Here is a 23,395-nt window from a genome sequence, read left to right on the forward strand (position 1 = left end):
TCTTTAAAGCCGGAAACATTCCACCAGGCCTGCAGTTGAGGACAGTGATAGTATTACAAATCAATTGGCCTCCCTCGCCATCCCACCCTTTCTTTTCCTGTTCCCCTTCCTTCCCTTTTATGTTTTCCATTCTACTTTCCCTTTTGTTTTTCTGTCACCTTCACCCTTGGAGCTGCCAGTTGTTGGCCTCCCTACTGACATTTTTTTGGCCCACTGTCACCATGTGTGAATGATCTCTCCCTAGGTGAGGTAGGAGAGTAAGAGTAAAATTTAGGGAACCATCTGTATAAATTGTATTAGTTCAGATTAGGTTTTACTATTTTTATGGTTTTGTTTGCATGTTTTAACTTTGTGTTCATGAATGTATGTAGAGAAAGAATGTTGTTAGTTGCCCTGAGTCTGGCTCTGCTGGGAAAGGGCAGGGTACAAATAAATAAAGAAATGTGGTAGTCCCAATTCAAATTGGGTGTCTACATGTCTAACGCCCCTTCAGCACATGCAGAATAATGCTCTTTCAGTCTGCTTTCAATGCTCTTTGTAGCAGTGCGGAATTGCAAAATCCACTTGCAAACCATTGTGAAACTGGATTGAAAACGCATTATTCTGTGTGTGCGGAAGGGGCCAATGAATTATGTTTCAACATGGAACTCCCAGTATAAGTCTGGTTCATAGGATGGAGACCAAGCCCATAAAGAATGTATTGTATAGCTGGGGCTAACAACATATTATACGCAGTGTGTGTCAGGCCTCTTGTAAACTGTGAAATGGCTTGGGACAGTGTGGTTTTGAACGGGGCTATAAGTAAATGAAGGGAAAGGCATGCTTCAGCTTTTCTCCACGATCATTTGCATGTTGGTGTGTACAGCCTGTTGTCACTGTAGTCTAGTCAACGCATAGATCATGAACATTCCTCCTATGAATTTCACTGATTTGTTGTAAGTATGTTTTCAGTTCATCTCCCCTACTCCACCCCCACCCCCACTGTCCGCTCCCCAGGATGTAAAGATAAAAAGGAGCAAAGTGATAGAGACTAAGGTTTCAAATATATAACTTTGGTACTTGGCTATCAGTGGAAGAGGAGTAGATAGTGACTGAGAGAAAGAAGACTAACCCCAGCAGCTGATTTAGCATTTCACCCTGCTCCCTTTGCAGGCATGTACGGAAATACAATCTATAAACCTGGAGAAGAAGCAGTTGCTGCATCAGTGGACTGTCAGCTTGACTGGAATGAAGCGGCGTGATGAGGCATATGCTGCCATGCAGGAAGCGCTAAGGTAACAGTGCTGAATCAGCACAGAATTATGTGGGTAGGGAAAGATGTGGAAAAAAATGCAAAATTATTCTTTCTGTTGAGTTAGATGGGGATAATCCCACAGGAATCAGAGCTAACGAATGGTGATTGGCAAACAGCTGTTAGGCACAAGAGTCTCATTAAGAACTTAAGAAGAGACCTGCTAGATCAGACTAGTAGTCCACCTGATCCAGCAAGCTATTTTGCACAGTGACTAAGCAAATGCTCAGGAAGGTCAACAAATACCAGTGGCTTCCTATCACTCGTATTCAGTTGGCTGACTGTATATGGAGGTTCCTTTTAGTCATCATGGTTCATAGGCATTAATGGACCTATCCGCCCTCTAAGTATTATAGGCCAGCAGCATCAATATTCCTGTACAAAGAAAGTAGGATTGTCTAAAGCACTGTTTTTATATCCTAAGGTGTGTTTTTTTCTTGTGGCTGTGGAGTTATTCTGTGATAATGTTGCATGTTTTGTGGGAAGTAAGGAGTATTGAAATTTAGTGTTTGAAAATTTACTGGAGAAACAAGGAAACTCACCACAAAATATGACTGCCCCATTACACATAGAAATTACCCATACTGCCCATTCTTTAGAAGATCTCCAACTTGACAGAATCAGAATTATCATGATTATTACCCATTATGTTTACAAATTACAAAATGCACACTTATATTCACTGTGTATGTTCTAGCCCAAAGATGCTGGAAATGAGAAGGATGACTCCATTGCTTCATTGAATTCTTGTACTTTTCTTTGTAACCACTACACATAATTTACAAAGCTTGGTGAAATTTTGGGGGAAACATAATCAAGGTTGCTACTAGATGCTTGAAAAGATTTGTCTAAACATCTGGCAACTTAATACATACATAAAATATTGACAAGTCAAACTGCAATATTCATTTCTTATCTGATGCGTTGTGAATTCCAGCCACTTCTCCTTCAGGAAATATTCATTCTTGCCTTATTACACTCAGATTTGCCCAGTTGGGTACTAGTCATCAGAATCTGAGGAAACAATTTCTTTGTCTATAGGTATTGAATTTTTGCGTTTATTCTTCTTTGAATTCTGCTGACAAGTGACAGCTATCTGCTTTCTAATATCTGCATCACAGTGGAGTTGTCAGTGCTATGCCTGCAGGTGCTGAGTGGCTAGTAGAACCCGGTGCCTGCAAATGAGGTCATCACCTGTACTTGTGCCAGGTTAGAATCTAGCCACTGTAGCTGAAGGCCTACATGGTTTCAGCCATCACTACCTTTTGCTGCCCTTTGTCAAGGACACAGTATTCCCTTTCCGTGGTGTTCAGTTCTGGCAGCTGGGATTTTCCCTGCAACCCACTCTACAAGCTGCTGCTTTTGGGAGCTATCAGATCTTTCCAGAAACAGAATCTTGCAGTTTGAGTCCAAGAAAATTGTGACACATACACACTACATGGAGACAAGATATCTGTATTTCCAACAACAAATGAGCAATGCCTACTCTGTATTTTACTGGACAAAGAAACAATTCTGGGAAGGTCCTTATGAACAGCTTACAAAGGCAGCTGGCCCTTGGTGCTGAATGAGCCAGTCTGGCCCGCAATTGCTTTTATAAGCGTTTCTTTGAAACCAGAGGTTCTGAGCCAGCTTTGCAGCTTTCAGGCCATCTCTTTCTGCTCTTTCAGAGAAACCAGGCACAAGCTCAAGTCTTTAGAGATTGAGATTGAAGTCTACAAGAAGTCCATCTCCAAGGAAGAAGAGAGGAATGAGCTGTTGGCATCTATCTTGAGCCGCTCTGAGAATGATGGGAGCACAAGCAGGAAATTGATAGCTCAGAGCATAGCTAAACAGGACACCTTGAAAGTGGAATTTGGCACCTACACTCGAACCCTTCAAGAGACGGAGCAAGCCCTCAATCGGACCAATACAGTGAGATGCTGGGGGGCGGGGCAGGGGGGTGTTGATCAGGCATTAATATGTGTTTGCTTCTGTGAATCAGCCTTCCCCATATTTCTTCTAACTGCCCCGGGTCTTCCTTTTCCAGGATCGAACTGCTCGCTTGAATGACTTGGTTACCCTTCGTAGAGAGCTTGAGAAGGGATCGCAAATCAAGCAGGATCTGGAGACTGAAATCATGGTCAAGCTGCAGGACCAGCTGATGTCTAACAAAGCAGCAAGATACTTTCTACAACTGTCTGATAAACTTCAAAACAGAATGATGGATTTGGTATGTGTAACATTAATTCTTATGGAACTGAGGGGAAGCAGGCTGCATGGGCAGTGGAAGGATTATCTTCTTTCATTCACTATTATGACAGTCAGAGTGGGGTAGTTAGAGAGCTGGAGTAGGATCTGGGAGGCCTTAGTTGAAATCCTCACTCTGTCATGGTTTTGGGCCAGTCATTCACTGCCACGACCACCCTGCCTGTGGCCACCAAATGCAATGTCCCCTCTTTTTTCTGTATAAATAAATATATAATAAGTGCCAACTAATATTTGTCCCCTTAATTCTTTCCCATATGGTAGCTGCCACCAGGAACATAAATCCAAAAGACAACACCACCTTTTATCTCCTTTTGTTAGTGTATGAGCTTATAAGGCAAAGTGAATGGCCTACTTGGTCCTAAGGAAAATAGGGTGAGAATCCATTGTTTCTTCAAAGTAAGAGTTTGGTTATAACTGATAGATAACTTCAAGGTTTCAAGCAAAATATTTACAAAATTTTTAAAAATGAGGCAACAAACACTTGGAGAACTTTATTCAACATAAATTCACTGTGACGCTTTCTTTCTCATAGTTCTGTCAGAGTCTCTGTCTTATTTTGTCTAACAGTTTATTGAGTTCTGACTTTCTCTGTGTACACTCTGATACACTGACTATTTCTCTCACAGAGTTTTGACACTCTCTGATTTCTCACTCAGAAACTCTAACACACTCTTAACTTTTGCTCACAAAGAGCTTAGGCACACTTTGATTTGCTCACACAGAGCTTTGACATACTTGGTCTTTTCGTTCAGAAGCCCTAACACATTCTGCCATGCTCACAGAGAGCTTTGACTCTCTCTGACTAGAGCTTTCACACTCTTAAGTCTTTTCACTCTGAAATCCTGTCACCTTCTGCCAATCCAGCACAGCCCTCCCACATGCACACTCTAGGAGCAGCAGTGGTGTAGTGGCTAAGAGCAGTGGCTAAGAGCAGGTGCACTCTGATCTGGAGGAACCGGGTTTGATTCCCAGCTCTGCCGCTTGAGTTGTGGAGGCTTATCTGGGGAATTCAGATTAGCCTGTACACTCCCACACACGCCAGCTGGGTGACCTTGGGCTAGTCACAGCTTCTCGGAGCTCTCTCAGCCCCACCCATCTCACGGGTGTTTGTTGTGAGGGGGAAAGGGCAAGGAGATTGTAAGCCCCTTTGAGTCTCCTACAGGAGGGAAAGGGGGGATATAAATCCAAACTCTTCTCTTCTTCTCTTCTAGAATGAACCAATCATATCGCTCTCTCATCTCCCCTTTCTCTTTCCAACTCAGCTCTCAGTTTAAAGTCTCTCTCTCTCTCTCTCTCTCTCTCACACACACACACACACATACACACACACACACACACACTCTCACTCACTCACTCATACACACACACCATTACACTCAAGTTCAGCCTAACCTTTAGGAAGAAAAAAAAGATCAGAGAAGAATGTATTCTTCCCTTAGCTCCTTGAAGGAAACGTGGAATAAAATTGAATCTGATGAATAAATAAATTGCATTTTCAGATGGAAGAAATGTTGTTGCTTCAAGTAATCATTACCCTGCCCAGTAATTATAAGTTTAGCCTCTGGTCGCTTCCCATCTAACTTTCAAAGCAATCTACTTTTTGAGAATGTTTTAAGGAGTGGGATTCATGCTAGGAAAATGAAGCTGGAATATTTTTTTCTCTTCTATTGTTTTTTCGCATTGCCTAGAGTTAGGGAAGCTCCATCATGGAGACAGACACTGTATAAGAATTACTGTCTTCTAGGAATGTTGCACACAGTAAGCGTCACTAACAAGAAAGGCTAAGGAAGAATCAGGAATCCAAAGACCAACTACATTGGGATTCATGTAATGGACTCCAAAGAGCCTTATGGTCTGATGCTGAGCCTTACTGTGTCTGGTCAGCTCTCGGAGCCCTCTTCAGATACAGAGTGAAATAGGAGTGTACAACATTGGGCAATGCCTTTGGCAGGCAATGCAAAGCCTCTCGGTGGCTAGGCATGGTATGAGTATCAGACATTCTGCCCTTGACTGATCAATGAGGCCTGTTGTATAAAAAGGCACCAGCTCAATCTCTCCATTCTAGCAACTATCTTCATGGACTAAAGATTTGGAGAACATATTTTGGATCTGGATTTAGGTACACCTGCCCAACAACTTGATCTAGTAATGGTTCTCAACATTCCAAAACCCTCTGGAAGTCATAGGGAAATCAAAGGCCCTTTCCCCACTTACCGATTGTTGTGCACTACTCATGCTGAATGACGCGGGGTCTAGCGGCACTCCCTATGACAGGGGCGGTGACAACGCAGCTGCCCCGACTCTGCCACTCTTGCGCCCCCTCAGCGCGTGTCATTTCTGGCGCTGTTTGGAACAGCGCCTTTTGAATGACCCCGCACAGAGCGTGCGGCAGTGGGGAAGCCCGCGTGGTTGCCCCGGGTTTCCATTTTCCCGCCGCCTGATGACGTGGACCCTCCCATCCAATCAGGGCATGGCGGGGCGTTCGCGATGTGGCGGGAATTTTTTTTAATTTTAAACTGGACGAATCCACGACTTTGTGGACACATGTCCACAAAGTCGTGGATTCGTCTAGTTGAAAATTAAAAAAAATTCCCGCCACATCATGAACGCCCTGCCATGCCCTGATTGGATGGGAGGGCCCACGTCATCAGGCGGCGGGAAAATCGCAAACTCAGCAGCCAATCAGGACACCCCCTGAACGAATATTGGGGAGTCCTGCCTGGCTGCTGCGCGGCTGCCAGCGCTCATTTCAGGAAGGGGCGGAAGCTGCGGTGGGGAACATGAGCCCGGGCTGAAAAGGTCCCGCAGCAGATGAAACTGGTAAGTCTCCCTGCACCAATCTTCTGCATCAGGTAAAAACCACACAAATTATATCTGGTATATGTGATTAATATTGACTGCTATAGCAGCACCCTGACTTGGATGGTTATCCTGATCTTGCCGGATCTGAGAAGTTAAGCAGAAGGGCCCTGGTCAATACTTGGATGAGAGCCACCAGGGAATACGAAAGTCATTATGCAGAAGAAGGTAATGGCAAACCACTGTTTGTCTCTTGCCTTGAAAACGCTAGTGGGTAGCCATAAGTCAGCTGCGACTTGACAGCACTTTACTCTCTCTCTGTCTCTCTCTTGTCTGTCTGTCTGTCTGTCTGTCTGTCTGTCTCTCTCTCTCTCTCTCTCTCTCTAGTAGGCATTATTTCAACCAATGAGGAAAAAGTTTTAACTAAAGGGAGCAAGTTTTGCAGAAGCCTCTTAGCTCTTTTGATAACAGATAATAACGATAGCCAAAGCATAAAGTCTGCTAAGCACCGGACTGTGCAGAAAATGCATAATCTACAAGCCATCTCATTCCTCTGTTCACAGGAGTAATTTTTTCTTATTTTTCTTTTTTCCCCTCCAGGATATACAGTTTGCCAAAGTAGAGAATGATGCAGCCCAAATTTCACTGGATATAACAAACACCAATTGCAGTCTGAATACACTTCAGAAGACCCTTGCAGAGCTGGACAAGGAGATGGATGAAATGAATGGGCAGGTCAACCACAGCGAGTCTGAGATCGCCAGGCGTAACCTCTTGATTGGGCGCAAGCAAGGAATAATCAACCTGTACAACAAGAAGCTGGAAATTATGATTTCACAGCTGGGGGTATGTTTCCTGTGACTTTCACTGATTTTCAAAATCCAGTCATGCAGGCTCAGAATCTCATTGGATTTAAATTTGTGTCCTATATTTATAATCTGCCTTTCTTATTGAGACTCACACAGTGGAAGCTGATACAGTCAATACGATGAGACATCCAATAAGCTACGTAGTAGGTTTACAAAGAACTGAGCAAGCGTCGCCTCTTAGAGTGCAGATACAATGCTGAAAAAAATATTTATGCATCAGCAGAAAATAATACAGTGACAACTTTCAATTGCATGGAGCAAACAGATAATGCATCCTATATATAGTTGTATAGTTCACAGTCCCTTTCCCTTTATAAAGCACCTTCCTGAATAATCATTTTACAGTAAAGCCCTATTTGTTGATAGAAAAGTCCTCCTGAAGAACCATGTTATATATAGTTTGCACAATGACCAGTGGTGTCGTGCCCATAGGGGCGAGCCGTGGCGGAGGCGTGGTCAGGGCATGGGGGAGCGTTCCGGGGCGGGGGCAGACGGCGCTGCAGCAGGATGCAGTTTCCCCTCACCCAGCCTCTGAGAATGGCAGAAATATGGAGGCCTCCCAACTCCCTCAATCAGGTCATTCCACAAAGTGGGGGTCAAAACACAAGAAGCTCATGTATGGGCAGTTGTTGATCTTGCCTCTTTGCAGGGTGACACCAGCAGAAGGCCCTGAACAGATGAGTGAAGCTGTCATGGCAGAGTGTAGAAGGAGACCTAGTCCTGCTGATAAGAGGGTCCAAAGTCATGTAGGCCTTTGTATGGGATAGTACCTTGAACTGAATCCAGCAGCTAATGGACAGTCAATGGAGTGATTGCAGAGTGGGTTGAATTTGCATGCTCTATGTAGCTACTGATAACTAACTGAATGGTAGCATTCTGTACCGACTGGAATCTCTAAGTTGACTTTAAGTGCAAACGAATGTACAGAGCATTACAATAGTTTAATCTTTTTTTAAAAAAAAATCTTTAAACAATAGTCTAATCTTGATGTTGCCATGGCATGGGTCCCAGTGCCAGATCGGCTGAGTCAGTATAAGGGGCCATATGTCATGCTATACTAAGCAGCTAGAAAGTGGTTTTTGCAGTTGTACTAATTTGCTTCTTCAGCAGTAATGTTAGGTCCAGTGTAACCCCAAATCAACAAGGGTCAGCTTCAGATGCGTACCGCCCAGAAGGATATGTGTGGTCACACGTCCCCAGGCGCCACGCATTTGATCACGTGGTGGTGCAAAATCGCTCCACCCCACATCCCTCCTTGTGCCCAGGGCTGCCGAGGAGCTCCCAGCGCCCAAGACTCGGTGTAGCCCGGCAGCCCCTTCCCAAAGCGCACCCTACTTCACCTTCCCTGAGGTTGGGGCATGTCAGCAACACAGGAGAAAACGTCCCTTCTGCCCGCCTGGCAGTCCCCACCACAGCAGCAGAGATGAAGGAAACGGGGGCAGCTTATGTCTGGCAATGCTCAGGAGGGGAGTGGAGCAGAGGGAGGGGGACACACACATGCATGGGTTTCCTCCTTTGTCGGCCACTCATGTGTCATGCAAGGGGGCCAATGAGAGGAAGAGCTCAGCCCTGAAGAGAGGCAAAAGATGCTACAGCCGCCACTTGCAGGGATGGAGGGAGCCTGAGGTGCAAAGGGAAAATGGATCCGACAGCCCTGGCAGCGACCTTGGCATGAGGCTGAGGAGCCCTGCTGTCTTCCAGCCAATAAATCCAATGTAAGTAGGGCTTTGGGGGGTGGGGGGTTGGGGGGAGAACTTTGGTCTTGCCCTGGGCGCCATTTTCTGCCGGTACCCCTCTGGTCAGCTTAATGCCATCTAATGTAGGAAGTACATCTGATGAAACAATCTCTGGCTCAAATACTTATGCTGGAATAAATTTTGTTAGTCTTTAAATGCTCTAAGAAGTCTGTTTAATTTTGCTGCTGAAGGCTAACAGGAACTACCCATATGGGACTGCGAGAAAGGAATTTTGTGCACGTAGAGGCGTGCCACTAAAGTTGTTTATTTCTGGTTCTGCAGAACTGAGTATAAGCAACAACAAGAGTACAGACACGGAAAACTGGGTCAAATAAAATAATCCTTATTCCAGGGACAAGAGTTGGGACCTCTGGAACTTGAAATCAAGAAGCTGGGCAAGCAGATAGATGAAATGGACATGGAAATAGTGAAGATGCAGAGGTTTTGGTTGGACCGGCAGAAGGAATTAGTGAAGCTAAGTAAAGAACGAGAAGAGCAGCTGGCATCCCTGGACATGCTGAAGAAAGAGATCACAATCAAGGAACAAAAGAAAGTGCGCACAGAAAGTAAGTATAGTCCTCTGGAGGCCTTTGATTAGATCGGGGAACATCTGGCTCGCAGGCCATATAAGGCCTGCAAAATCATTTGGTCTGGCCCTGCCAAGGCAACCGCAGGCGGGACTCAAAATTCAAACCTGGAAAAACAGTTGCGAGTAGCAACATCGTCAGTACCAGCTAGCTTCACGTGCCTCACCAAAGAGAAGCAGTTCCGGCCATCACATTAGGGGTGAGTTAATTAAACGCTTGACCAAATATAGCAATCTAATTTTTAAGTTGATCATTTTGTATGGCCCGCAAATGATGTTATAAATACTCAAATGGCCCTTGGCAGAAAAAAGGTTCCCCACCCGTAGATTAGATCTTTCTTCTGAGCTTTGAGTGCGTTATCTTCTTGTATGCTTGAATCCTTCATATCTGCAACTGCAAACCAATAACTCAGCTACAGAAGTAATAGTAATACTGGGAGAAAAGTATCATGTGTGGCTCAGTGATGGAGACTCAACCAGCAAAGGTTTTTCAAGTATCTGAAAATGTGAGGCAATAATTTTGGGTTAGGGGAATAGTTGCTCCTGACATCTCAAAATACTTGCTAACTTCTCAGGGAAAGTCATATGTAATTTATTGGCAACTGACATTAAGGTCAATAACTCAGAGCAAGCTGTTGCCAAAGTCCCACAGAACTGCTGATGCATCACATTGTATGATGCTTACATGCTGCAGTAGATTTCTCAAAATTACAACTTTCACAGAGAAGTTGGAAAATATTCTGTACGGAGAAACTTGGTTGTCTGCAGAATTTGGAATTTTTGGATGCAAGTACGTGTACTCAGTACACATGGAGCACCCCACCATTGGACAAATAACACCTGCAGCTCCATATCAGCTTGGGAAAGTGGCATGGGGGGAGGCCAAAAATCTTCCCAACCTGTCCCCCATAATACTTCTCTAAATTAGGCCCCGTGGTGCTTTTAAGTTGAATTCCCATTTGGATGCAAAATAGCTGTGAGTCCCCATGGCAGACCCACATATGTTGTAAAACATAGTTTGGTCCTGAGACAAAGCATATTTTAGAAGAGATGATTTATCAACATGGACAGGATGCTGTTTGCAGAGGTGTCTGCATTAGTGCAGCACTCCACTCACTCTCGTATTTGTTCTCAGCCCCCTTCTCATCAGCAGCTTAGGACTCGTTCGTATTTTAGATCATGATTATATTTTTTCTTTTTCTTCAGATGAAATCCAGCAGGAGAAAAATGAACTCAAGGACATCGAGCGCCACATGAAGAACATGGCCAATGATTTGGAGAAACTACATTTGTTGATCTATAAGAACAGTGCAAACTCAGAGGAGTTACAGCAGGGCAACACTATTATGGAGAATGAATTTGTGCTTGCACTCAAGGTATGCCCTGTTTCCCAGATGTAGACCCACATATCCATTGGCGGAGCATCGCTAATGCACAGCAGTGCCCATGCACTGCCACGTTTACAGTGTATGCCACCTTTGTTGCTGTTGATAGGAGCAGGGCCAGTCCTACCCAATAGGCATAAATCAGTGCATTTCTCTAATCAGACCAAAAAACCAAGGTGCATATGTTACTTTACTTTTTTCATATGAATGTTTATTCTCACACTCAGTCCCGGATCTCAGACACTTCTCACTGATGGTAGCTGCGTTAGTACACATGACACAGCCACTGTCATTGCTTCCTGAAGGACTACATATCCTATATGTTTTTATTTTTATTCATTTATTTATTCAATGTATATGTCACTCTTCCAAAATGGCCCAGAACAGCTCACAGCATTTCATTCAAAATACACAATTCCGTCTAAAATGCTAATAACTAAATAAAATTACTAACTGCACACAATAAAACAGACTAAAAACACACAACCAACAGAAACCCTCACATACTCCCACCCTCCTAGGAGAATCTGGAGATTGTACAGGTGACATTCTTAAGTCACTGTTCATTCTTAAGTCACAGTGCAGCAGAAAACTTTGAAGAATCACTAAGTTGCTCAGTCAGCCTGCACTCCTTTACATGATAATCTATTGTTGCTCTGCTTTGCTGGAGTGTACAAGAAAAAGGTAATCACGTTGTATAAAAAGGAAAACTATGTCCTCCAAAAGACAGTCTGATTTGAGACAGTAAGTTCTGTTACATTGCCTGTTCTTTCTTCCAAGTACATAGTGAAACAGTAGTTGTCTCCATCTTTCTGGTTCTAGGGAGCTGAGAGGGAATCGATTGAATGGCAAGAGAAGCTCGACCGACTGCATGAGGAAAAAGAGAGACTCGTCAGCAGCTTGGTGGAGACAGAGTGAGTTGCAGGTGTTTGTCCTTTTTAATTTAGCCTCTTTTGTATAGCAGTTAGTCTTTCAAATTGGAGTGATGGCAATAATACACATTTCTTTTGTGAGTGCTTTTGGAAGGAGGAGGAATCAACAGTACAATCAAACTGTAATCACTGGCTCCACAGATTTCCTCATATTATAGCTGGGCACTGGAGCTGACAGCAAATTCTGCATTTAAAATAAAAGGTTGGCAATTCATTTATCCCAATTTAATTGTTCAGGCATTTCCACATTCTGCTTTTCTAAAAAAGTTGTGTAGTTTTATTATCAAAATTATTACATCTGTTGTGAAAGTTCAAATGTTACAGCACAGTGTACTGTGAGAGCCAGCATGGTGTAGAGGTTAGGAGCAGGTGGATTCTAATCTGGAGAACTGGGTTTGATTCCCCACTCCTCCACTTGAGTGGCAGAGGTTTATCTGGTGAACCAGATGTGTTTCCACACTCCTACATTCCTGCTGGGGGACCTTGGGCTAGTCAGAGTTCTTTGGAACCCTCTCAGCCCCACCTACCTCGCAAGGTGTCTGTTGTGGGGAGAGGAGGGGAAAGGAGCTTGTAGGCCACCTTGAGTCTCCTTACAGGAGAGAAAGGTGGGATATAAATCCAAATTCCTCCTCCTCTTCTTTTTCACTCAAGGGTAGCGCTGCAACCTCCTCCTGGGGGCTTTTAAATGCAATAATGGGAACTTTGTGCTTAGTGATTGTGTGGGATCTATGCATATTTTTTTCTTGAGAGATTGCATTTTCTTGTGTAATGTAGGATCTTACAGCTGGAAAAATGCAATGCCCCTTTCTCTCAAAAAGTAGGCCTATTGCAAGTGTTAAGTGGAATGCAATTGCAAACTCCTGTCGTGTAAACTCCTGTTGGGTAATGACATTGGTAGCCATGAATGACCCACCTTCTCTCTCCTGCCATGCTTGTGCCTTCTGACCTTTTATAGGGGTTAGACCCTTTTCTGACCTTTAAATGGTAGCTCATATTGTTTTGACCACATGGGCAGGCCAGAATAGGGGGAAAAACTCTTCTGTGTTTTGTATAAAAGTTTTCTCACTCCTATGCTTGAAGGTGTCAGATGATGCAATGGGAGAAGAAGATACAGATCGCCAAAGAGATGCGTGCTGCAGTGGCCTCTGAGACTGGGATGGGTGAAATCCAGGCCATGAAATCAGAAATTCACAGGATGCAGGTGACGTCTACTATTCTGCATGACTTGGGTCAGGTCTGATTCAGATATAGGGGTGCGTGTAAGAAATTGTAGGCATCTAGTTAACTTTCCTACCAGAGGCATACCTCAGTAACGCTTCAGATTCATTAAAGATATAGTACACATGCAATACTTTCAGGGGATCTCTGCTTCAATTTTAAGCTTTTATTAAAACGTATCTATTCAGCACTCTTAACGTTGGCTAAATCAACAGAAAATTGTACCATCCATCACTGTTACATAGATAATTAAAGGAGAACAATTAAAAGTTATTCACCCCAAAGATAAGTATGTCTCAGGCAAGGAGCCTCTGCAGAGAATAAGCTCTCCGCCAGTTCCACTTCCCCTTTCTATAGCTTTTTAACATTATCTCTTAACAGTTGCTAGCTGCCCCACTTGAACTTGCATTCTTGGCTAACTAATTACAGTCAAACCTCGGTCTTCGCTGTTAATCCGTCCGGCGACGGGCAGCGAAATCCGAAAACGGCACAGACCAAGGTACCCTGTTTGCGCATGCGCAATGCTGTTTGCGCATGCACAAAGCAAATGGCGTATGAAATTTGTGTAAAGGTCGCCTCAGAAGCCGAGGCGACCGCAGATTTCCAAGGTGACCTAACGGCCGGGGGGCGACCAGCAAAGACTGAAACCATTGATCTCCGTGGGCAACTATCACCGAGGTTTGTATCTTATAGTTTCAAGCACCATACACAATGATCTATGCTTGAACAGTCTTCTTAAAATGTATAAAAACTGTCAGTTCGTTCTTTTTGCTTTTTAACTTAACAAAGTCTGTTTAGAAATAGTGATTACAAGTTTCTCATACATATGAATATCTTGCCCTCAACAAATACTATGAATCATATCTTCTATGAATCATATCTTCACTTTTGTAACGTAAAACACTCTTTTCATTTTTAAATGCTCTCTGCACAACAGATGTATTGATATGAGTTAGGAAGTTCTTCATCTATACAGGTGCATATAATTATGGCGTTTTGTTTTGCTTCTTTCCAAGGTTATTCTCTAGATCTACAAGCATGCTTCCCCGCTAGCTAACTTCACAGTTTTCATTCTCAAGAAGAATTAAGTTATGAATCAGTGGCTTTATGCCCAGAATAAATCTCAGAATAAATGGAACAAAGTGTGCAGCAATTATTTTTGGGATGATCAGAGATGTTTAACGGCACCCCTTTAGAGAAAATAAATTAGACTCTTGGAATTGTATCTGTGCAAGGGAGTGAACTCTAAAAACTCAAATCTCTCAAATGTGGGTTGTGGCGAGACTTATCTTACCTTTTCAGAAAAGCTCTTAGAAAGAATTTAAGAAATCACATTTTATCTTTAAATTCAGGTTATGTAGGAAAATGAATGACACATATCATGCTTTTTATTTATAATCTCATTTATCCATGTGCCAAGGCTGACCTGCCATGTCCTGGGAGAATTGTTCTCCCTCTCCTGAACCAGAGACTCCGAACCATGACCCACTGGTAATAATGTAACCCAAGATTACCCTGGGTTTGAATCAGTGAACTCTTAGCAACAGGACACCATAAAGCTACGTAGGCTTTATTGTAAATGAAGGGAGATTTTAAAACAATATAGTTTCAGTGAAGGTTTAAGCACATTAGACCAATAAAGCTGACTGTCTACTGAATGGTTCTTATCATGCAGATTTAACTTGATATTTTGGCAAACTCAGTACAAAAGTAAGCAGGATAACCCAGAATAGATGTAACAGCAACTTAACACAGCAAAACCAACATAGCAGGTAAAGTAAGGGATGAGGCCTACTTTTATAGGAAACAGGCCACTTTCCACAACCAATCAGAGCACTGTCCTAAGAGATCTAACTCCCTCAAGTCTAGGTAAAACCAGCAAACTGGTGGCAGCTGACCTGGGGTTAGTAATAGTCTATGCTGGGAAGTCTGCTTCTCATTAGTTGCAGATTGACACCTGTTGTTCCCTGAGCTGCAAATGATGGCATTTTACCTCAAGATACCTCATTCCCTTAACAGCATGCTCCTGTTTTCTGTATAATGCAATAATTCTTTATTGAATTTGTGCACGAATAATTAGAGTGATTTTAAATAATGTTCTTAACCTTGTTTAAACTTAACTTAACTGGGCAACGTGATCATTGGCTGAGGTTCAAAGTTTTCACCAAGGCTAAATACACTTCTGACTCTCTTCAGAACCTATACTGGATAATCACTGAAGAGGCTGATCAAATAGCCTTGTGGTTTTGTGGCGAATGCCTTGCTTTAAAACAAAGACACTGTTTTAAGTAATGTACTGTATTAATTAATGTACTATTTTAAGTAATACCCCCTTCACATGCAGGTGTAACAGAATTCACATTCTCAGAACCACAGAATCAGGATGAGTCAATTTTGGCACCAGCCTGATTCTCACATGTCCCCTGTGTATAGCTAAAATGAAATGCACCAAAGTACATCATCTCTTTCCTAGGTGCATTCAGCCTCTGTGTATTGTAGGTAAGGCATGACCAGCTGAAAAAGCTACAGGAGAAGATGATACGAGATATGGAGGCAGCTGTTGCCCGTCGAGAGACCATTTTGAGTCATAGTGAGGACCAGAACAAAATGAATAAAAAAGTACTCACGAAAGGCGAATTCCATTACAAGAAGCTGGAGTTGAAGAAAAAAATCAAAGAGATCCAGAAGGTACGCTTGTACAAAAAGACATTAATACTTTAATAGGGCAATATAGCTAAGAAGGGGATTTCTTAACGCGGATTTTGCTCGCTGGCACATTCAGGAATTTGCACACAACACAAGTTGTGGTAACCGATAACTAAAATCCATGTCTGACTTGCCCATTTTTGCACATTGTCCCTGAAATGGCACAGAGAAAACTGGTTCAGTTTGCAACAGAACCCGCATTCTGCACAGAGCTCCCCTTCCAGGCTTCCCAGTGTGAATGTGAGGGCCTCATCAAAGGCTGACTTTCTTCCAATATCCCTTAAACACCTCAGAACGCACTCCTTCAAGATTGCCACCATTTCTCTGATATGTATTATGAGGGGCTGTTGAGCTCCTTGTTCCCTTCCATTGCTAGCAGCACAAATGATGTGTCTGGGCTGGATCCCATGATTCAGAGTTGCATTCATTGGAGAGGCAGAAAGTGTGATTTCACCCCATCTTCACTTCAGTCTCCTGGGCAAGTGATATTAATCCATGTTGGTCCCATGACTCCTGGAATCAACTTTCTTGGGATTGGAGCAGTAGCGTATTTGCCTAGGGATGAGGGGTACCCTCTGTCCCCGAGTGCCGCTAATCTGGTCACGTGGGGGGCACAAAATTGGTCCCCCACGTGACCAGGAAGATGGCAAGGCAGCAGGACGTCCTGCTGCCTCGTCGTCTTCGGGCACCCTCTACCTCGCGCATGTCGTCATCAACATGGGCAGTGTCAAGGGCGCCTGGCTGCTGCCTCCCCCTCTGCCTGCCGCCCCCCTTGCTTCCTGCTCCCAGCCGGCAGTCCCTTCTGTCCTCCCCTTTGAGGAGGCCAGAATCGACTGCCGTCCCTTGGCCTCTGAGACCTGCTTTTATAAGCACTGAGGCTGGGGGCAGGACTTAGGGAGGTGTGTCCACATCCCCAGGGGTGGGGGTGTGGCCACCCCTCCCTGAGTCCCATCCCCTGGCCTCAGTGCTTATAAAAGCAGGTCTCGGAGGCCAAGGGACGGCAGTCGCTTCTAGCCTCCCTGGAGGGGAGGACAGAAGGGACTGCCGAGTGCCAGCTGGGAGCCAAGAGCAAGGGGGCGGGGCAGCATGGGGGGGCGGAGCCCGCTCTGTCCCACCCCGCCCCCAGGCATCAGGGTCTCCAAGTGCCATTTCCCCCTGATACGCCTCTGAGTTGGAAGACTGCTGGGAGGAGACATAAAGTCACACAGCAAGATTCCAGGGCAGAGCAGGGATCTCCCAGATCCCATTCTGGCACTCTAAAACTACACTCACCTGGAATACAGCTTAGTATAGAGAGCAGCCTTCTAAGACCGCAGTAAGTATGACCTGAAAACAGAGGTTAACTCCAAGTACAGGTTGATTTAAATCTTTCTCCCCTGCTATTTAGATAACCTCAAAATGTGAGTTAAGATAAAGTGATTTGATTGCATGGAACAGCAACACAACAGAAGTGTACTGCACGGAACCCAACATGTGACCTTCAGTTTACTGTTCCAAGCATAGTTCAGTGCCATAAACTTCCATCCCTTGCTGTAGGAGCACTTACATCTTTGCTGCTTGCATTAAGGCAAGGCAGCACTCCAGAATGGGCCACTTCATATTTATGTTGTTCTATTTGGCACCAAAGAAAACAAAGATGCGCAACCATCGCCCAACTCGGCTGGAACTGAGATACAGAATATATCTTTTTGACCCTTCCTTAGAATGCCGAGGACTGCAACAGCATTATAACTCAGCTTGATGATACTCAGAAAAACATCAGCAATGCTCTTCTGGAGAAGCAGAAACTGATTTCCAGCTTGAATGTTGAAAATGATGAGTTGGATATAAAAATTGATCACCTGCAGGAAAAAAAACTGCACGTAAGCAGGGTTGGGTTTCTTTGCAATGTACATTCCGTGTTCTTTTTGAGAACTGATGTATACATTCTTCTACTGACCCATAACCATACCTATCCAGATATGTTCTATGTTTCCACAAGCACATCTTCTGCCTCACTCCCTAAGCTTTAGATATACATAGATACTTTCTGCCCTGTTCTTTGTTCTCTCTCTGCTTCAGCTGTTCCAGGATCAGTAGTACTAATACAGGTGTCCTCTGACTTAAACCTTAGTCTGCTGATTTTTAAATGCCTGCAAGCAGGCTTGACAATTTCTTGTCTCCCCGCTTTCTTCAGCAAAGTCTGCTGAGTTGTATTCCTGCCATCATAGTAATGTAGCTATGGCTCATCAGTGTCCTGCTGTGTGGTTGCCAGGGCAACAGCAGTTGCAGTGACTGCTTTGTCAGCACTCCAGTTTCCCAGGTACCTTGCAGCTGTAGCTCCCATCTTCAGGATTATGTTAGCCTGTTGAATGGGGCCTTCGTCTGGAAACTTGAACACAGTGTTAATAGAAGCAGGGAGAGAAGCACATTTGCACTTCTTTTTCTGTCTCGATGGGCAAGTGAACTGGCTATCAGGCGCGCCAGATCGCAGAGCATTCTGAATGCGAGAAATAAATGTGTCCAGCAACGTGAATGTCTTCTCTGCAACATTTCTGCATCGGATCCATATCTGCAGTTAGCAATTTGGTGTGGAGCCGATTGAGATTAAATTGCTTCAGCTATGACAATGCAGTCTGGTTGCATTGAAATGGTTAGTATTCTTTCAGTGCAACCCAAACCAGATTTATACTCTCTTAGGTCTTTGAAGTCTGTTAGAAGGGTGTGACTTTGTTTAGGATTGCACTGCTTGTCACCTCAGCTTATTTCTCCCATTACATTTTGTTTTCTTTTCAAAGCCTGTTCTTCTGCAAAGACGGCATAATGTTTCTGTGGTTTATAGTACCTAAGGGAGTGATGGGTCCAACGTTCCTCTGACCACTTTTGACGGTCCTACCTGTTGGCAGTGGGTTGGACTTGATGGCCCTTGTGGTCTTTTCCAACTCTATTGTTCGATGAAGATAGCAATAAAACATGTAACACTTAATATGAACACTTCTTGACTATGCTTCAGATATCTCTTGAGTGTCCTTACATGCCATAATAGCAGAGGTGGGATCCAACCAGTTCTCACCACTTCTCTAGAAGTGGTTAGTAATTTTTTCTGAGTGCTGAGAAGGGGTTACTAAAGCAACCTCCCTGCCCAATAGGGAGTGGAGTTGCATATGTGCGGCGGCGCCACTGTTTGAATCCCACCACCATCGGAACCTGTTATTTAAATTTTTGGATGCCACCACTGCATAATAGTCAGGGCAGGTCCTGAGCTGAGGGTGTCAGGCTTAAGGTATCTTGGCTATTGTAAATCAAGAAAATATTGCCAAACATGGTTGTTTCTGTCACATTTAGTACACTTTTCTTTATCATTTATTTGTTTAAATATTTATAAACCACTATACAGCTTAATGTGGCCCTTCCCTCCCTCTCTCTTATTTTCGTATCCCTCTTCCTCGTATCTCTTCAGATCTGTATTCTCACTCTCAGGACTTTTCAGATCTGTTGAACATGAGGTGCAGTCTGTTTTCTTGCCTCAAGGATAACTCTGGATCCTCACTTATTTAAACCCTCTTTCTGATGACTAAAACCCATTCGTGTGAGTGTTACCCCTGAAACTTATGTGAAGAACAGATGAGGAGACAACATTTCTAAAAGAAAATGAATAGAAACAAAATTTTAAAAATCACATAGAGTTCAGAATATACAGCCACTTGTCTTCAGTTCCAGCCCAGTACTAGAAAAATAAAAATTAATCAAGGGGGACTATAAACTTGTCTACTGCTGATAAGATTATGAAACATTGGATTTATCAGCTCCAGTGTAATTGTACCAGTGATAGGTTTCTTTCCTAGCTACCGTACATACTCGCATATAAGTCGCATTTTTCAGCACATTTTTGTGCTGAAAAAGCCCCCCTCGACTTCTACGCGAGTGAGGTGTATTTTTAAAAATATTTTAGGGTTTTTACTTTGTCGGCCACCAGGGGGCGCAGTTTTTAGGCTAGCAGCACCAATATTTCAGGGATTTTTCAAGAGACTCTCCTGATGATATCACCCAAGTTTGGTAAAGTTTGGTTCATCTACTATTAGCACCCATTGGAAACAATGGGAGCTAATAGTAGATGAGGCTACATTTTGAGGGTCCATAACTTTGGACTCCTTGAACCAAACTTCACCAAACCTGGGTGGTATCATCAGGATAATCTCTTTCTGATACCAGCCAGGTTTGGTGATGTTTGGTTTAGGGCAGTAGAATCCTTGGCACTCCAGATAGCTAACTATACCTTCTATCAGCCCCTGCCAGCATGGTCAATTGGCCATGCTGGCAGGGGCTGATGGGAATTGTAGTCCAAAACATCTGGAATGCCAAAGGTTCGCCACTACGGGTTTAGGGGGTCCAAAGTTATGGATCCCCAAAATGGCTTCTCCCATCATCCATTATTTCCAATGGAAGCTAATAGTAGATGGGGACTACCCTTTTGAGGGTCCATAACTTTGGACCCCCTGAATCAAACTTCACCAAACCTGGGTGGTATCATCAGGAGGGTCTCCTAAAGATACTCTGAAATGTTGGTACTGCTAACATAAACATTCCTCCCCTGACCAAAAATCCAGTTTTGAAGGATTTTAACACTTGTGTTTTAGTTTGGTTGCTGATTGAGCTAAGGTTTTTGTACTTTTAAAGTTATTGTTGAGACCATATTGGCACTACACATCTGCTTCAGATGTATTGGTCCCAGGTTTTAAGGGCTTAGAGTATCTGCTCATGACTTGCCCAAGGCTGATTTTGTGAGCTACCTTACAGAGATTTGAACCACGGCTTATTTAAACCAGCGTTTATTAGATTTAGTAAGCTCCAAAGCAATACTTCCCAGTTACTGATGTACTAATATCAGGGTACAGGTTTGTATTGTCCAGTAGTATATGTCCTTTCATTGATTTCTTTTGGGGACCTTCTAAAAAATCACTACTGGCCTGTAAACATGGATCTTTCAGTCAGAATAGATTTTAGCCAAACCATTTCTTCTGCCCCAAAATCCTTTGGAGGTTAATGTTCTTTATGTCCTTGCAGCTTCTTACCTCTAAAGCTTTGTTTCTCTTCTCAGAACCTTACAGAGATTGTGGCCAATCAAGGACGCCTGAAGCACATGCAGTCAGTGAAGGAAGGGAAATACCACTCACTGTGCCGCACCGAGCTGATGATACGGATTGAACGGCAGAAGCTGGAGACGCGACTACATACCATTAACGTCATCATCCATCAAATCCTGCAGGAGTGTCCTCAGTACCACAAGTTTTTGCAAAGACTCAGCCAAGCTTTGCATTCCAGGCTGGGGACGCAAACAGTGTAGCAGAGGGCAGAGAATCAGAGCTGGAACTTTTTCATTTTGGAAAAGTTACAAATAAAATACATTTGAGAATGAGTGCAAGACTATAGTCTCATGTCTGGCATGGGGAGAGTATATAAAAAGAAAGAAAAGCAAGTTGTGGGCCTGGACCCAGGTTGGCAGCAGATTTAATTTAGGGTTGGCAGCAGATTTAATTTAGTGGGCCAGTGGTGAATTTTCATCTCCTTCAAACAATCTTCTAAGCACTTCCGGTTTGTGCTTTGCTTTAAAATTCAAGGACAGTCACTAATCTCAGAGTTCAGCTGCATTTTGAATTCTTGGTAGTTTGTTGCAGTGGGTGGTATTCAAATAATGTAACAACCGGTTGCAGTGGTGAGATTTAAATAATTTAACAACTAATTGTTTACAAGCACCATTTTAACAACCTGTTCTGCCAAAGTGGTGTGAACCTGCTGAATCCCACCACTGGTTTCTTGGAAAGGAATGTTGGAATAACTTGTCACAGACAGCAATACTAATTCCATTTTTCTGATACTGTTCTCATTTAGGATTTCACACTGTTTAGTTCCTCATTCACGTAGATGACGTTTCACACTGTTCCATATTGTGTAAAAAGAGATATTCACAGTTGCACACCTTGTTTATCTTTGCTGTGTTAGCATGTTTATTTTCAGAGGGTAACCATTTTGGTCTATAATACAACAGTTAGATTGGAGTCTAGTAGCCCTTTATAGACCAACAACATTTCAGGATGTAAGCTTTTAAGAGTCAAAGCTCCTTTTGAGCCCCATCCAGGACAGGAGCAAATTGGCCAGAGGAAGTGGCATGTGGATGTACCGGTGGATTTGCTCTCCTGGGGGCACTTGCCCTGGCAAAGGAGTGATTCCACTGGCATGCAGCTGCTGCCCCTCCCCCAGAACTGGGATGCCTCTCCACGCCATCCAGAAGCCTCTTTGGGGCGGCAGCCAGATGTGACAGTGGCCAGGCACCCGGTTCTTGGATGGAGTTTTAAGTCAGCTCAGCAAAATTCAAGCATGATGGAGGACTGGCTGGCAGCGTCCCACCCTCCCTCTTTTTCAGCAATTCAGTTCCCAGAATCGTTGGAGAATAAGGTGTATAGCTCATTTTAACAAAGGATGTTCCCAGGTTGGTATATTTTGTTCCCAAACAAAAACAGAATTTGAACACAACGCTCTGTGTTGCAACTGGTTTATCATGACTTGAAGAATATTGTCCTGCTTGTGCGGTCCAACTCAATGAGCAGCCTTAACAGGGTCAGCCCTTTTCTGCGTAGGAGTACTGAGCAAGATCTGAAATGAAACTCATAATTTATATATGTTGGTCCCCATCAGAACTGACTTAAAATTGATGTGTTTTGCACCCAGAAATGCATTCCCAAGTACAACATGTGTTGCATAAAGCAAGCCTTTGCCCTTTGTATATACGCCATTTTGAAAACACGCACACTCTTTGACTATGTGCCTTTGTCCTTTAGATGCAGACCAATAGTAGAAAACAGCAAGAGGCAGATGATTATATTCTGATTCTTTTACAGGGGCTGGCGAGAAACCTGAAGCTACCACAAGGGGGCAGAGTATTGCCAAGTGTTGCTAATAGACATGATAATGCTTGGGTTCATATACTCACTCTGCCATCAAGTTAAATGGATGGACTTAGAACAATCACTTCTAATCTAACTCATGGATTTGTTGTGAGACTAAGTAACAAAGAGGAATCATGTATGCAATCTGGATTATAATTCCAGATGAGAAGCCATATTGGTTTGAAGCAGCAAAATAAAACAGGAGTCCTCTGGCATTTTAGAACTAGCAAAGTTTATTTCAGAATAAGCTTTTATGTGACAGTACTCACCACCAGATTCTTGGAGGAAGAAGGGCAAGTTTTTTAAAGTCTAGGTTACAACTTTTGCCCTAACAGAACACATTTTTATGTTACAAATTGGGCTACACTCTTGAAGAGAGACCACAAATATCCTGGATGGTTTTTAATCTGGCTTTGTTTTGTTGTGTGATTGTCTTGATTCAATTTATATTTAGCTGAGTACAAATACATTAAGAGACATACCTTCTCTTGAAATGCAGCAATGCCACCATCCTGAAGTGTGATATGGACAGTGTCTAAAATAATATTACTCAAATTTAGCAGAAGAATCCAGGAGATTATTGTGATAATTTAGTGACAGCTCCTCATTTTATACCTGCCTAGTTGCAACCTTCAGTCATACGACCCTTAAAACCTCCCTACATAGAAGAAGAGTTGGATTTATATCCTCTCTTTCCAGA

The 23,395-nt window shown here is 43.4% G+C and overlaps 1 protein-coding gene across 3 annotated transcripts in view; it reads left to right on the forward strand.

Moving 5' to 3' along the window:
• CCDC40 (coiled-coil domain containing 40) overlaps positions 1-21,168 on the forward strand; it is a 43,432-nt gene extending 22,264 nt beyond the window's left edge. The window contains exons 11-21 of one of the 3 annotated variants that reach the window (XM_048491514.1): positions 1,153-1,274; positions 2,962-3,205; positions 3,321-3,503; positions 6,941-7,186; positions 9,298-9,511; positions 10,738-10,907; positions 11,739-11,830; positions 12,929-13,049; positions 15,566-15,754; positions 17,476-17,634; positions 20,850-21,168. In XM_048491514.1, coding sequence (XP_048347471.1) covers positions 1,153-1,274; positions 2,962-3,205; positions 3,321-3,503; positions 6,941-7,186; positions 9,298-9,511; positions 10,738-10,907; positions 11,739-11,830; positions 12,929-13,049; positions 15,566-15,754; positions 17,476-17,634; positions 20,850-21,095 — 1,986 coding nt within the window. In that variant the 3' untranslated portion in view covers positions 21,096-21,168. Of the gene's footprint in view, positions 1-1,152; positions 1,275-2,961; positions 3,206-3,320; positions 3,504-6,940; positions 7,187-9,297; positions 9,512-10,737; positions 10,908-11,738; positions 11,831-12,928; positions 13,050-15,539; positions 15,755-17,475; positions 17,635-20,849 lie in introns of those variants that run through there. The other 2 variants (XM_048491515.1, XM_048491517.1) reach the window with 2 other exon arrangements.
• Positions 21,169-23,395: the final 2,227 nt, after the last annotated feature.

Source organism: Sphaerodactylus townsendi, linkage group LG03, assembly GCF_021028975.2.
Source record: "Sphaerodactylus townsendi isolate TG3544 linkage group LG03, MPM_Stown_v2.3, whole genome shotgun sequence".
NCBI classification, from domain to species: Eukaryota; Metazoa; Chordata; class Lepidosauria; order Squamata; family Sphaerodactylidae; genus Sphaerodactylus; species Sphaerodactylus townsendi.